This window comes from Columba livia, chromosome 2, assembly GCF_036013475.1.
Source record: "Columba livia isolate bColLiv1 breed racing homer chromosome 2, bColLiv1.pat.W.v2, whole genome shotgun sequence".
Classification (NCBI taxonomy): Eukaryota; Metazoa; Chordata; class Aves; order Columbiformes; family Columbidae; genus Columba; species Columba livia.
The window spans coordinates 148,378,538-148,394,505 of record NC_088603.1 but is presented as its reverse complement, the minus strand read 5'-3'; the positions used below and the strand labels follow the sequence as shown (position 1 = coordinate 148,394,505).

The 15,968-nt window shown below is 38.0% G+C and overlaps 1 protein-coding gene across 2 annotated transcripts in view; it reads left to right on the top strand.

Moving 5' to 3' along the window:
• Positions 1-15,968, top strand: part of TAF2 (TATA-box binding protein associated factor 2) — a 60,306-nt gene that overhangs the window by 36,449 nt on the left and 7,889 nt on the right. The window contains exons 21-25 of one of the 2 annotated variants that reach the window (XM_065054328.1): positions 4,608-4,677; positions 6,225-6,334; positions 8,658-8,887; positions 11,571-11,723; positions 12,135-12,240. In XM_065054328.1, coding sequence (XP_064910400.1) covers positions 4,608-4,677; positions 6,225-6,334; positions 8,658-8,887; positions 11,571-11,723; positions 12,135-12,240 — 669 coding nt within the window. The remainder of the gene's footprint in view (positions 1-4,607; positions 4,678-6,224; positions 6,335-8,657; positions 8,888-11,570; positions 11,724-12,134; positions 12,241-15,968) is intronic. The other variant, XM_065054329.1, reaches the window with a different exon arrangement.

The following is a 15,968-nucleotide window of genomic DNA, read 5'->3' as shown; positions in this document are numbered from 1 at the left end:
GGGCGGAACCCTCGGGCTCAGGCCTCAGTCTTGTGAGTCACCAGACATTCCGGATCCGTAACCCACTGCACACGTACGATTTGGTGACCCTGTGAGTGATACCCAGCTAGAATTCAGAACTCTGCTGGTGCTGTGCGTCTCTTTCTCTGTTAGGTTACTTTACTTTGTTCCTCCCTTCATAGAGTGTTAGTGGAAAGATTTGCTGGAGAATGGAAAGCTTACTCATCATCCTGCTTCCTTTAGAACAATCTCCTCACTAATTCATCCCACCCTTTGGAAATACAAACTGATAGAAACAATGTTTTCTCATTAAATTCTCGACCTTTTATGGATGGTGTTCCTACTTAATAACTGACTTGGATAAGAAACTGTTTGTACTGCAAAGTAATATAGTACAGGTTCAAAACAGCGATCAAATGGGTTGCTATATAAGCAAGGTAGGGTAAGTTGCTCAGAATACTCTACAGGAAGGTAAAAGTTGAATGGTAAAAGGCAATAGAAGAATTGAAGAATTCAGTGATTGAGCTGAATGTAATTTTTGACTGAGCTCACTGTGAGATCTGGAAATGATGGATTAGAGTGTAACTGTGCCTAACTGCCTTGCCCCTTGCAAATGGCTTTTTCTCTGATGCAGAGGTAGCAGATCCAAGTATCTATCTGCTATAAAGTCACTATAATTCACAACACAGCCTACTGTCTGACTGGTCATCAGCCTTCCAGCACTGTCCACATTAACTTCTGCTCCTGCTCTAAGACTGGTAAGTTTTTGGTGGAGGGGTAATTCCAGAAGCTCGGTGTGCTGACTGACTTCTGCCGCTGCCCATGGAGAAGTCTGCAGCGCTTGTCTCACAGAGCCCTAAACCTGGCTTTGGAAGGAGAAAAGATTGGCCACTATTGCCAAGAGGTCTGATTCTCATTCCTGGTTACCTGATTTCCAGCTCATACTGGATGTAAACCAGCAGCTATCAAATGCCTGTAGCTTGTGCCAAAGCTGTTTTTTTAACAGTTCTTGTAAAGGAAGCTGACAGATTTTGTAATTTCCCTAAAAAGGAAAGTCTGTATTTTCTGGAGCAGTGTGGAACTCCCATGTTTTTCTATCAACTCTCAGGGTAAGAATAGCACTGCCTTATTTTAAGTTACTTTAAAAGAAATAATTTCTCTGTGGTACTGAATAAGTTGTTTTCTTTGCTGTTAATAGTAAGGCCTTTCTTGAGACACGGTAACTCTGTAAAATGCTTGAGGCAGCATATAAGGACTTGGACAGTTGATCTAAACTGGCTTGAAGTAAGCAGAGTTTATTAGCTTTTTAAAGTTAGCTTCTGATACTTATGTGACTATTAGTAGTTACATGTATACAATAAAGCAGTTGCGTATTTGTAAGAGAGAATAATAAACCATTCTAAGTAAATATTCATGATTATCTAATCTCACAATGTTATAGTTTAGTGTCTCAGAGATGCTCTGCTGTGATTGGGAAGTGGTATACCATGTCTTGTAATTTGAAAAAAATTCAAGAGGACTTTTGCTTCAGAAAGCAATCACTTGTTTTTATATCTACCAGAAATATGAAAATCTACACATCTTTCTTTTCCTGCAGTCTTCTCCTAGACAAACTGGCAGCATACAGACAGGATGGGTTGTCTATGAGATGGGTAGGAAATTGGGTCATGGGCAGCACTCAGAGGGTGGCAATCAATGGTTTTTATTCAGGCTGGCAGCCTGGCACAAGTGGGATTCTTCAGGGAACATCTTCATACATGACATGGATGACAGCATTGAAAGCAGCCTCACCAAATTTGCTGATGACACTAAAATAGATGGTGAAGTGGCTCTCCCTTCTGATGTGTCCATCTTACAGAGACCTGCACAGGCTGGAAGAGTGTGCAGGCAAGAACTGTGTGAAGTTTAATGAGGACAAGTGGAAGGTCCTGCGTCTGGGAAGGGATAACCACAGAGCCCAGTACAGACTGGATCTGTGTGGCTGGGGAACAACGTTGTTGAAAGGCACCTGGGAGTCCTGGTGGACAACAAGCTGACCATGAGTCAGTAATGCACCCTGCAGGAATGGAGGCAAATAGGATCCTGGGCTGCATCTGCAGGGACATGACTACCAGAGAGGGGGACACAATCATACCACTCTACTCAATGCTTGTCAGGTTGTACCTGAAATACTGTGTCCAGTTCTGGCCCCCACAATCCAAGAAAGACATGGACAGACTGGAGAGGGTCCAAAGGAGGGCACGAAGATGATCAGAGAGCTGGAGAACCTGCCCTGTGAGGGAAGACTGAAGGAGTTAGATCTTTTCTCCCTGGAGAAGAAAAGGCTTGTGGGGACCTCATTGCAATATTCCCATACTTAAAGGGAAGCTACAAAGAGGATGGGGAGGGTCTCTCTACACAAGTAGCCACATAGGGAGGATACATGACAACAGGTACAGTTTGCACCAGGAGAAGTTTCATCCTGATATAAGAAATAAATTCTTTACAGTGAGAACAACCATTCACTGGAACAACTGCCCATGGATGTGGTGGAGTATCCATCACTGGAGATTTTCAAGATGCAGTTGGATAGCTACCTAATCTCATCTGGGCTCCCTTTCTCATGAAAGGTTGGACCAGATGATCTTTTGCGGTCCCTTCTGAACTGGGCTGGTTTATGATTCTATGATTCTTCTGGCTTTGTTCTGTGCAAGGTTGGGTTTAATTTGTCATTGCTCCCCAAAATGCTTCATAGTTCCTGTATAAATTTGAAGAGCAGGTTAAATGCATTAATAGCAAAGCTTCAGAAGTCTAGCAGGCCTAGTTTACACTACAAGGCAAATAGCAGGGAAGACTGACTTTATGTGAAGCACAAATAAGTTTAAGAAGAAAAAAGGATTTTTTTAATCATGAAAGTATAATGTTTCTTGTTTCTGTTATCCGGTACTATCAGCCTAAACGATTCATCTCCTAGATTTCTAATTTTCTAATCGAAAACCATTTTTAAATCCGTTTTGTTAGCAGCTGAAATAATTGCAACTTGCTTATGATTGTGACTCTGTGTGTTTGCCATGTTTTGAGTATTTTTGCTGCATGGTTATACAATATTCTTTTTCTTCCATGCAAAACAAGGTTTGTATTTAGTATTCTAACTGCCTTCTGTCCCAAGCAAGGTAGCTGCCAGGAAAAGCAGTTGTGCATGGTGTTGAGCACAGGCAGTCACTAATCCCTTAGAAGTACATTTTAGGCACAGTTTTTCAAAGATATCTCGAGTTTTTAAGGCAAATCTGAAATTGCAGTTTTGGTCTGTATGGATAGAAATTTGCTCTGGCACCATCTAGAACTGTGTAGCTGTGCTCTAAATGGTGCAGCCCAGTTCAGTGCCTCACCAGTGTAACCATTTCTGGTTTGGTTGGATTGTAGGAAGAGAACTGACTTGCAAGTGGCCTGCAGAAGACTATCCAGCCATCTTCCAAACATTACTGTAATTTAGTTTTAATTGCTTGGCTTCTTCCTCCCAGCCCAGGAAGAGATCTTATGTTCTAGTTGTCCAAAGCATTTAAAGAACTTTTATTAGAAATGAAGTGCTCATTCTCATGGTATAATTGAAATAATCACCTTCTCCTTTAAAAGCAACTTACCCTAGTGAATAACAAGGAAATAATTGGTATTAGAATTGACTGGGCTTGACAAGCTGTATTTAAAAATTGTTGGCTGAAAACTGACTGAGATCAGAAAGAAAGTTGAACCGAGGTATTGAGAACTGAAAATACAGTAGGCATGGGGAAGAAAAATACATTGCTAGGACCACAAAATGGAAAGCAAGAGAAATGTTTCTGGAGCTGTCTATACAGGAATGATTAGTACACCCCAAATTCTGATGTAAAGCAAAGCCTAAGCAAGTTCTTCATTGTTTTGAGGAAATGGGAAGAGAATACTGCTGCAAAATCTTACAATTATGCACCTGAGAGAAATACTTCATAAAAATTCTTTCATTTTTTTCTGTAATCAGTATCATTATACCCTGTATTGTTTCCTATTTTGCAATGCTACTCTGACAGTCAGAATTTTGTAATTAAATTTAAATTTTAAACTAACTAATTTTAAACCGATTTTTTTTCCAACAGTGTCAGGCAGCAGTTTTCCAGCAGCATGTGCTGATAACTTTCAAAATACTTTTTAATTACAAAGTATACTAATCAAAAAACTAAGGATAATAATCCTTCGTGGATTCCTGTGTATGAGAATTGTGTATTCTCTGTTCCCTATAGAAAATATTATACTTCTGATTGTTGAAAGGATATTGGAATGTGTTCATTTTAGGAAGCACACAATATCAGGATAATGATTTACTCTGTGACCATCAGCTCTCACGGGTGGCCGAGTTCCCTGCTAGTAGTCAAGTTGGTCATTATTGACCAATTGGTGCATGAAAGAGTTTCATGCCTGTTTCTATTTCACTGTAAGGTAAACCACCTTTTACTTTGAATTTGCACTATAATTAATTAAATTTTTCTTTAGTTGCAGTGATTCAAGCTCTTTGGATGCTAATTCAGGAACTTGTGATTTACTTGATCAAAATCCTGCCAGTTTATGTATATTTATAGGCATTTGATTTTTCTTCACAGTTGATAGGAGCTATGAAGAACTACAGTGGCTGCTTACTATGGTTCAGAATGATCCTGTACCCTACATAAGGTTAGTAAGTGAATAAAGAGACAGTATTTTTACTAATGCTGGAACTACTGAGTAAATTCTTGGCCTGGAATTCGTGGAATAGATCAAATGCTTAACTGCCTAAAACTTCTTCATAAACCTGCTTTTTTCTGCTTGTTATTTTATATATTATGAACTGAAATGTGTTTTGATGTTTCAACAGTTCACATCCCCCAAATTAATATACACTGTTATTATTCTTCATTATATTATTTTTGTCTTTTATGTTCTACCCCTGTGGTGGAAGTCTGAAGTCAGAGGTCATTTTCTGATCATAACTAAAGTATATAAATCTGATGTTGCATACATCAGAAGATTTTATGGTATTTAGAGAAGACAAAGGTTGAAACATAGCACGCACAATGTTTTGCCAGCAAGGAGTGTAAAGCAATTGTTAGACTGTAGATGGGGTGAAAGGATAATGGGAAAACACGGTGTAATTTCTAGTATTGCCTGTTTCAACTTTGTTTTCACCTATGAGTAATTTTAGCACATGAGATATTTTAGCACATTCGTTATATTAACAAATTGTTGAACACTGAGGTTCATAATAATTGTTTTTCCCTAACACTATGTTCTTATGGCCACCATTTAAAGTCAAAGATTAATTTTAGTTTTACTCTCTATAGGTGATTTCTTAGGAAGATCATAGTTGCAAGATTGTTCTCTATTTTATTTCTCTCATTCTTGTTAATGAAAGTAGACACAGTTAGACTCACTAGAGGAGACTTAGCTTCAGTCTAGGAAGGAGAATTAATTTGGTTTGTATCTTTTTAAAGAGGAGTTTAAATTTTGTATTGAGTGCTGTATGTAAACCTCTTCTAAAAGAAAAAGAAAATCTGTAAGAATTTTCTTGTTCTGAATGTGCAAGACAGCAAGGGGAAAGCTGGTTAAACATGGAAAATAGTTAAAATAACGACTAATGCAACAAATAATTATTAATAAAATGTTTTCAAGGCCAAGTTTAGTGGGGAAAATGTATCTACTTTCGGCTCAGTGTGTAAATATTGTAACTAAACCTGGTAGGTGCAGAATATTTGTACACCAGTGGAACTGAAGAGGTGACAGTGTTCCTTTCCAGAAGGATGTGTAGGTCACTGGTTTTATTCCTTTCATTCTGTATCAGTCATAAACATTAAAAGATTCATTGTTGTCACAATGTTAGGAATTTATTTGCCAGTGCTTCTCTGTCATTGTAATTATCAAATCAGTGTGCAAAAAATATTGTTACTGAACAGAAAAATGTAATGTAGCTTAAAACTTTGTACCTGTTAAAAGTGTTGTCTAGTACCATTCTGCTGCTTTGCACCTTACTTCTTATTTTTAAGTTATATTCCAGAAGGTAAATCTGTGTTTATTCATAGTATGGACAAAAAGAAGAGCTAAAAGCATAAGACATTGGCTAAATTTCTGGAAGAAATCCTGTATTTGAAGAAATTTGTAAGAATATTGCAAACAGAACAGACTTTATATTCTTAGTGTGTTCATTTGGATTTAATAAAGGTTTCTTTTTTCTCTTTCTTTTTTAGGCACAAGATTCTGGATATGCTGACTAAGAATCCACCGTTTACTAAGAACATGGAGTCCCCTTTATGTAATGAAGCTTTGGTAGATCAGCTTTGGAAACTGATGAATTCAGGTTGGTTTTTTTGTTTGGTTGCAGTTTGATTGTTTTGTTGTTATTTATCGTAAGCTTTTTGAGAAAAATGTGAAAGACTTGCTTTGGAATATGCCAGGAGCTCTCTTAGTTTTGACAGTTAAAATTGAAAATTCATTCTTGAAAGTTCAGTGTCATGTATGTACCTCCAGAACTCTCTCAGCAACACAGGGTACCAAACCTTGGATTTCATTCTTTTGTCTGCTGCCGTAGTGCTTTGATGTACTTAGGCATAGGATGAGTCTTTGACCCAAATGTTCAAAGCAAATATTTCCTCAAATGGTGGTGTCTGTGTTACCTTTTTCTTTATAGTTTGCTTGAGATTAGATAGTCTTTCTGTGTCCTCTTTTACTAAACTTGAGAAAATATGAGAGGATAACATTTGTATAGATAACTTAAGTGAGATTTTTTTGAAGTGTGTTATAAATCTAATACTCAATTTGCCTTCTGTGATTAGGAAAGATCCTAATGAGAGAAGGGCTTACATCTTTACCATTGACCTGTTTTTCATTACTGAAGCAGTTTTATCCAGTCCTGACAAACTGCCCTTTAACATCTGGCACATTACTACAAAAATTACGTATAAATGGTTATATAGCTTTTTTTAGGTCATTGAAAGCTGTCTGCTCTCTATGTATCATTATTTTTAGTGTTTAAAAGTTTACAACTATGCTCCAGGGGTTGAAGTGGGGAGACTGCTAATAGTTGAGTTTCATAGGATTTGCCAAGTGTCAGGCACAGAAAATAAACAATTTTGATGTTCCCATCAGAGAGTTTGTTTTTTCCTTTTTTTGGAGAGAAGAGTATGTGCAGTGTTACTTCAACCCTTACCTCTTTTCGCAAGTAACAAATAGAGTATACATTCTTATTATGATTCATGGGGCTTTAAGTACTTAAATTTCTATACAGCAGGATGACATAATGTTTCAATTTATTTTCTGTAAGGGATAACTGTACCATTCCAGGATGCCTTGAAAAAATGTTTGTTAATATGAGACAAGTTAGTAGCCAGGTTTAAAGCTGTGTGATTCCAGAATAGTGAGTTGCTTTCATTTAATGTAAACACAAGCGATAGAAAACAGACTCTGATTGATAGATGTAATCTTTTTGTTTCTTCAGTGTTAATCTGCATTAAATTGGTAATGCTCACAAGCTCTGCTGGAAAAGGAGAGAGGAGCTGGATGGGAATTGATAATATCATTTTAAGATGTACTAGTTTAGGAAGTTGAGTAAATTGTTTATTGATAAAATATTAAATAGTTCTAAAATTAATATTTGTGAATGTGTCATTCTTTGGAGAGTATTTTAGTGTTAGAAATGTCCAGATGGATGTTCATGTTGCTTACACTTGTAACTGGGAAAGCATATGTAAAGCTAAGCTTACTTTAGCCCCATGAAACTTAGTATTAACAGGGGTAGATCTTTTAATTTTATTTTGTGCCACATCTCGCACTGCCGCATTAACATGGCAGTTGGCACATGTGTGTCTTGTTTACTAGATATAGTTCTGTTCCTGTTGCAGAACAATATGTTCAATAAAATTGCAATCAGTCGAGAGCTGGGCTGAGTTAACACCAAAATTGCTGTATTTGCAGCATTGCACCAGATGTTCGATGTCTTTCTGTTGCGGTTGGTGCCAAACGTGCTTTGAGCATTTGTGTAAGAAGATACAAAAGCATTACAGTTTGCAGTGAAAAACAAAATCAATGAAGCGTTGCTTTGCGCAGTAAGAATACGTATCTCCAGTATGAATGCAAATGAAAAGATTGAGTATCCAGTGAAATACATGACAAGGTAGCAACATCAAAAAGCACGTTATCATTGCTGGCTTGTGTTCTCTAGCAGTGCTGTTTCCAGAGGCTGCCCATCTCAGTCATGCTTAAGGCTCTGCTACATTTCATGGAATACATATGCAAGTGCAACCAAATCCATTGATGTGGAAAACCAGTTTGGTAACAAAAAGTTCTATTTAATTGTCCAATAGTAAAATTGAAACTTTAAAAATAAAAACATATGGGTGTGCTTATTTTCCTTTTATTTTTCATTACGTTATTGTAGCACTTAGTTTCCCAGTCTTGTTCTACTAAAAATGTCTAGTTTACAACCCAAGCAACTCAAAGCCTTCCTTTTAAACAGGATGTCGCAGGTGAGTTTGGCTCGATTAGAAGCAGGAATAATGAGGGAAATGTATCTTAAGCACAGAAAATGACACACTCTGGTGGATCCAGAAGACTGAAACGATTTTGCTTGTGGGGGAGAAGAAGATTGTATCTCTGTATTAACAATAATCTCTTTTGGATCTCAGGAACTTCACATGACTGGAGATTACGATGTGGTGCTGTGGACCTCTACTTCACACTTTTTGGCCTCAGCAGACCGTCTTGTTTACCATTACCAGAGCTTGGACTTGTTCTTAATCTGAAAGAAAAGAAGGCTGTACTTAATCCAACGATTATCCCTGAATCAGTTGCAAATAATCAGGAACCTGTGAACAGTACTAACAACCACGGACAGTCAGTAGGATTTCAGAACACCGTAAGCACAAACCGTCTGTATATATCCCATTCAGCTGGCTCTGAGTCCTTGCGCTTGCTTGCTCATTTAATTTCATATTGTGTTCAGGCTTCTCATGCTTTACCTAAGCTACCTTCATACCTTATTAGGCTTTATTCCTTCTGCTTGAAAAGCTGGCATATACCGTAACTTTTCTGGCTTTTCTAAACTGTTTTGCATAGCGTATGCAACCTTTTTCTTGTTTTGTTTAGTTTTCTAGTTGCATAATTTCTGCTCTTTATAAAACTGCCCTTTTTCTATATTGCTAATGAGACATGAAGTGATTCACAGAAATGTTTGATGCTGTGATGAAAACTTTTTTTCATTAGACTAAGAATATTGCTTACAGGCAAGTCATGCAATTTTCCAAAAAAAAACCTTTTATCAGTAAATGTGTGACATCTTAAAATATATAGATATACCTCTTTTTAAACAACTTTAAGAGATGTGCAAGTTGAAACTTTAACACATCTTCATTGAAGGCTTGAACCTGACTAGTACTGTGCTCTGAAGGATTTGTAACAACTTCTGAAAAATCTCGTACATTAAGTTCATATCTTTCTGGCTTCGGAGGCTTCAGTCCTAACACATAGTCCATTGCGTAGTTAGAAAGTAGACCTTATCAGCCATTCAAGTCATACTTTTCTTAAGAATAACTGCCACTGCTGCAAGACTAATTCTTTTTGTTGGACAAACGTAATTGACGGGGAAAAAAGCTCAACAGACATGGAAATACTGAGTAATTTTCGTAACAGTTTCAAAAACTGTATTTGATTGAAGCTGCTTAGGAGTAGATCCTGAAAGAGAATGTGAACATGTGGTTAGCATGTTTGAAACTCTTTCTATTCTTTGAATGGGATGGTTTACTGTTACTATATCAGTCCCATAGTTTCTAAATTGTTTTTATTCAGAAGTTCACTGAGAGCGCAAATTATCACAGTACCTTGCAGTCTGTTTGCAGTAGGGGGAGAAAATGATGATGAAGTCAAATATCATTTAGAGCTATACGGCATACTTACAGAACACGTAATGAGTCCTAATTTGCCGCACCTAAACACCAGAATTAAATACCAGGAGACATTCTGCTGGCAGATTTTTAGGCTGTGGTTTGGTGAACATCCAAACTTCTTTTGCAGACAGACTACCTTAATAAAAAAATTTCCTCTTAACTCTTCTTTTTCCTATAGTGTCATCTCCCTTGTGCTGGCAGAGTTGTTGTTGCTGCATAGTGAGCTGGATCAGGGGAGAATCTGGTTGAAAAATACCTTTTTTATGAACAGTTATTTCTTGCTGTGTCAGTTTACTGGCCCAGTTCATTGTGTAGTTATACAAGTGCTTGTGGCAGCCCAGGACAGAAATGTGTGAGGAAGGTGAAGAGGCTGCTTCTTCTATCAGCAGTACCGGCTTATTGTAGTCTGAAAATACAACGTTAGTATAAGCCTCAGTTCACATTCATCCCTAGTATCTTCTCCCATGCTTATCTCTGATCTCCTACCCCTTGCTTTAAGGTGACCGTTTTCACTGTAACTCTCACAAAATTTGGGAACGGATTTTCCTTGAGAAAAAAAGAAGAAAAAAAGAAACAGTAACATGAAATAAAGGTCCTTCTCACATCAGCCAAAGCTTATCCAAAAGTGTTTCACAACAGCAGTGTGTTGGTTTAAATAATAGGAATGAAAAAAGGGAAATGCATATTAGAGGGGAAAAAAGCAATAACAGGTGATAGAATACATGAGATTAACTAGGTTCTTTAAAGCAGACTGTATATCCTGAGAGCAAAAACACACTAAAATCAGTACTGATAGACTCATGGCACTGAATTTGCTGAGGTTACCCACTTCAGAAAATTGAATTTGAGTTGTTCAGGGCAAGAGTTTGTGGGGCTGGAGGAAGAGCAGTTCAGTGGAGCAGCGTGTGCCCTTGACAGTCTATGTTATCTAGTTTGTAGTGGGCTTTTAATTATGTTTGCTTCTGTAGGTGCTTTATTTTTCCTTCTCTATTTCATATATTAGATTTGTTGGAACACCCGTCTCCTGTTTTAATGACTATATGTATAACTTAGTACATTCCCTTGCTATTTTTATATTCCTTTGCCCCTGTTTGATAATCAAAGCAGTAATTTACAAAACAGTTTAACTCTTTTTAATAAATATTGTTGTGAAATAAAAAAAAAAAAAAACAAACTAAATTGTAAGCGTTCAATACGTTCAATATGACTCGTATTCAACAAAATAAGCATTAGCTTTTAAAGCTGACTAAAAGAAGATTTAGCTAAATCCCATGTGTAGATCAGAGGCTATCACAGTTTTTCAACTGTGATTTGAACTGAGGGAAGTCTGCGAGGCACAGATTCATAGAAAGACTATTCAGAGGCAGCAGACGTTGTTGCACACCAACAGTACCATGATTGTGAGGAGGGACAGAAAAGATGCCAGTGCTAGATATGCAGAGGGAGCAGGGATAGAAGTAAAGAGAAACTATGTTTGTTGGAGAGGTTGGCACAAATCCATACAGGGTTTTAGAAAATACTTTTTGCCAGGACTACAGGGAAAACTTTGTTCAAATCACCCACTTTTCTCAGAAGTGTTTTCAGCTATCAGGTCTCTTTTAGGCTGAAACATGGCTCTTGCTATCTTCTAATTTTGGTCTTTTAATGCTGCTTCAGGAGGATGATCATCTTATTAAGGAAACAGCATCCAGCATTTCTGGTCATCAGCAGGGGGTGAAGAGGAAGGCTGATATGCCACTCGGGTCTCCATTGGAGCCAGGGCAAATACTAGAGAAGAATGAAGACAGTAAAGTCAAACTCAAAATCAGAGTAAGAAATGGAAACTCAACTTGCACAATATGTAGGGTATTCAGAGTAAGAGCAGTGGCTTCTGCTGATTTCCCTTAAAGCTGTGTTCAAACAAAAGACACGTTGTGTATATATGTACAGTAGTTGTTACGCTTACTTTGGCAAAATCGTTTCCCATCAGATTCTTTTTTGGCTGGCAAGAACTAAAGTTGACAGTTCATGCTCTTGTTCACACGGCTTCACAGTGTATTAGAAAGAAGAAAAGACACTGACCTTTTTTAATTTTATTGAATTTTTATTCCTTTGCAGTGGTAGATATCACATCCTTTCCCCCTCACCCCCAGTTTACATCAAAAATAAAATATTTTAAGTTTGATTTAGTGATATTCCTATGAATTATTAGCATCTCGTTATTTTTTTCCTGATATTTAGTTCTCAAACTCTCAAGAAGAAGAGGAAATTGATATGGACACGGTTCATGACAGTCAAGCCTTTATTTACCATCATTTGAACATGTTGGAGAGACCATCCACACCAGGTACGAGTAAATTTATTGGCAAAATGATAGTTTGAATTTTTCAGCTATTTCCGTTGCTGGGGTGGGTTTGTTACTGTTTGTTCCCATACACAGAGTGCTGGTAAGTGTTGAATGTTAACTAAATTCAGGGAAGTGTGTAAAGGGTGCAAAAGAACATTTACTTAGCTTCTGATATATTTATCTATAACTGTATATGTGTATACTTTCACACATATCTAAGTAAGGCAAGTATTTATTGTGCTTATAAAAGTGAAAAGCTAAGGAATGAATAAAATTATATGGAGCTGAAATAGAACCTCATAAGCAAATGGGTAAGACGTATTTTGCCGTAGTTGTCATTTAAAAAAGAATAAATGTGAAGATTAAATATAAAGAAAATAGCTTGACTATTCCGGTAGAATTTAAAAAAATCTCTAATTTTAATGATTTGTAACTTAACATCGGTAGTGAAAAATCATGCAAGCCTCAGAGATGATTAGAAGGGGTTTTCAAAGCTGAAGAGATTGCATCTATGAGTAAAATGATTTCATTTCAAAGGAATCTTTTTCACAAAATACTTCAAAAAATTACTTCTCAATAGTGTTTCTTAAAAACCTTAAGGGAGACTGAACTTCATTGACGTACTTCTACCTTCTTTGCTTCTGTCAGTAGCAAAAATTTCCATAGTTAGTCTCATTTTCTCAAGATATTTTAACCATATTTCTTAAGTTTGGTTCCACAATGTGCCAGTGGAGCTAAGCTGAAGTGAAGCATTTGGGCTCAGAAGTAGGATTCAGAATAATTATCCTCTTGCTTGTTTTTCTGTTTTTACCCAGTGGTTGCCTAATGTAAACCATAAGCAGACCTTAGCAGCGGGATCCGGAACGTCAGTTCCGACGTGAGCTGCGCTGACAGGCGACCGCATTTGTGTTCCCTATGCCCTGGCAGTTCGGTGGCCCCGTGGAAGTGGCAGGCTGGGGGATGTTCCTGCTGCCAGTGTCCTGCTGGGGCTGGTGCCTTGGTGCTGGCCAGGGGGTTCGGGCTGCAGGCTCATACTCCCTTAGGGCCTAGGACGTATGTTTTTACTTCCTTGGCAGATGCTCCAGCCACTAAGGAGTTTCCTTCTGTTGTTTTTTTTTTTTGAAGAAGAAGGTAACTGCTGTCATGGCTCAGCTAACAAATGAAGTTCATATGGGGACATAAAACACAGGGAGGTCTAGTTTCTGGATTCCAGATGGCCTTTGGTTAATGACATGTGCCTGTACAGCCAGCTCCACCGGGATGGACGTCTTGTTAGATATGTAGAGTAGCAAAACTCACAACTTTTTACCTAAATCATAGGTATTTCAGCAGAGTAGAAGGGAAGGCTGCATATAGGTTGCTCTCATGAGCTTAGGAGCCTAATTTTGCACAGCCTTTATTTTAAACCTCTCAGAACTGCTTTGAATTTTATCCTCAGTGTTATGGTCAACCATCGCATTTCTGTTAGAGCAAAGAATGACACATCCAGGGCATGCAAGTGCGAAGCTGATCCGCTGAGGATTAGTATTTATAACTCTTCCATGGTATTTTGCAACAATTTTTTTTACTAGGTTTACACACTCTGCAGAATATAAAGTCATAAACAAAACTCTGCCAGATACTTCACAAATAGGACTTACGGGACCCTGTGTACGCCAGCTTTGTGCTCCAGGACTGTTGCATATTAAGTTTGCACTGGAGTTCAGGAAGGGTAAAGCCTGATCACCAGCCGAGGAATGGCTGGTTGGCTGCTGCTTTTGTAGACCTACAGCAAGCAGGCAAAAGCTACGTCGAGTTTCGCTTGTGTGCTGAATGACCTTCTCACCTCTGCTGTTTAGGCATTCAGCACACTGGAGTACATTTTCTTTCCTAGGTAGTAAATGAGACAAAAGCTGGGTTTCGCCACAGAATTCATTTTAAATCACAAGCCTTTGAAAAGCATTATTTTGAAACATTTCAGATTAATTTCATTTTCTTTGGTTTGTGTGGTTAGAAGCTGTGCTACATCAGATATTCTTTGCTTCTAAAATTTCACCTGTTACTTATTCATAGCGTTTTTCTTAGAAGCAGAGATGTATGAATTTCAGGCTGAGTGAATACAGGCAGTTCAGTCTTTAGGAAATGCCATACTTCTGAGGAGAAATGCCAAACAGATGGGGGAAAATAAAAGCATACATAAATAAAATTGTTCACACATAGGAGTGTTCTGTTTTGCAAAAGAATCGCAGATAATATTTCCTGAGGGCCCTGGAGTTTTTGCAGCAATGACGGAGGTTGGGGGCACTTCAGTGAGTGCTTATTGTGAAATAGATTGACAACAGGTTCCGAAATGGTCTCAGTGCCTTGTTGCTAAATCTGTAAGATCTTGTATCTGCCTCAGTTCCGTGACTCTTGGAAGGCAGTGAGCTCTCAGTCCGTGCTCCGTTTTCCTCTCACAGCTGTGGGTTATGTCCCCACATGTCACATGAAGTGTGAGGTCATCAGCCGAGCGCAGCCTGCGGACGGCAGCTGCCAGGAGAAGTTCATCTTGGGTCTCAATCCTGCCGTATCTGTCTATTCTTGGTGTATTTTCACACTCCCCACACCACCCCAAATGATGATTTGGATTTGTTTGGGTTGATGTAAACCCCATAAAGCCAGGAAAAAATTATTTTCCTTTAAAAACTTTTGAGTTTTTTTGTATGCTTCTGCTTATGGTTATGAAAGTTAGGGTTGAGACACTGCAAGGGCAATGAAAGAAGTCTTGTACTACAACTCTTGCAGGATTACAGGTTTCGATACTACAATTACAGTGCCTTTCATAGTTGTTCATATAGAAAATGTTTTAGATCTTGCTAAAGCATTCTGTCAGTGATAATAGCGCTCTGGCCTCTGGTGGTTATAAGGGATTCTCAGCATTTTTCAAGGAGTTATTAAAACAAACAAAACGTCAGTTGTAAACTGTCTGAAGAATGCTCTTGCATTGATTATTCATTGCCCTAAGGACTAGAAACATGGTAACCTCCTTTGAGCCTCTAAAGCTGTGGGAGGTCACATTTCTAATGCGACAACAGATTTTTATTTGCTTCTAAATCATCAAGAATAGTAGTAATGCTCCCTGCTTTTATCTTAAGATCAAAAGCACTTCAAGATCAGATTTTGTGAAAGCAGTAGATTTAAACTCTCATTTCAGTCTGTAAGGTTTGTCATGCATTGTTGTCTTCAGTGAAATCAGATTAAGATATGCTTTATTTAATACTTCACTCACCTGAAAGCACAATACTTCAAAAAGTTGTGCTGTATGTGTCAGTGATTATTGACTGACCTGGTCATTTCTGCTCCCAAAATAAATGCCTGGCTGTAGCCTGCGTGATCTACGGAGTGAAGTTACACATCATTATGGCTCAACAGGTCATCACTGATAAACATTTAGTTAGAATTATCCCAACTATTTCGGTAGTTTGATGGTTGATACAAAGCAGTATCCAATTCTCTTATCTTTATTTCTACAAAAGGAAAAAAAAAGTCAATGCAGCGATGTTATCTTTGCGTACTGCAGTCCTTTTTCTGATCGCATTCTGAAGTGCTGGGCTTTGAGGACGCATCCCGAGCATTTAAACTCAGATCAGAAAAATTCATTTGCCATTGTATTGATCCATTTGCTGTTTCCTAGGATGATCAAACTGGAAATTCCCACTGCTGACCTCATAGGTCGCGCTGTTTACCATGTAGATGTATATGAACCTTTG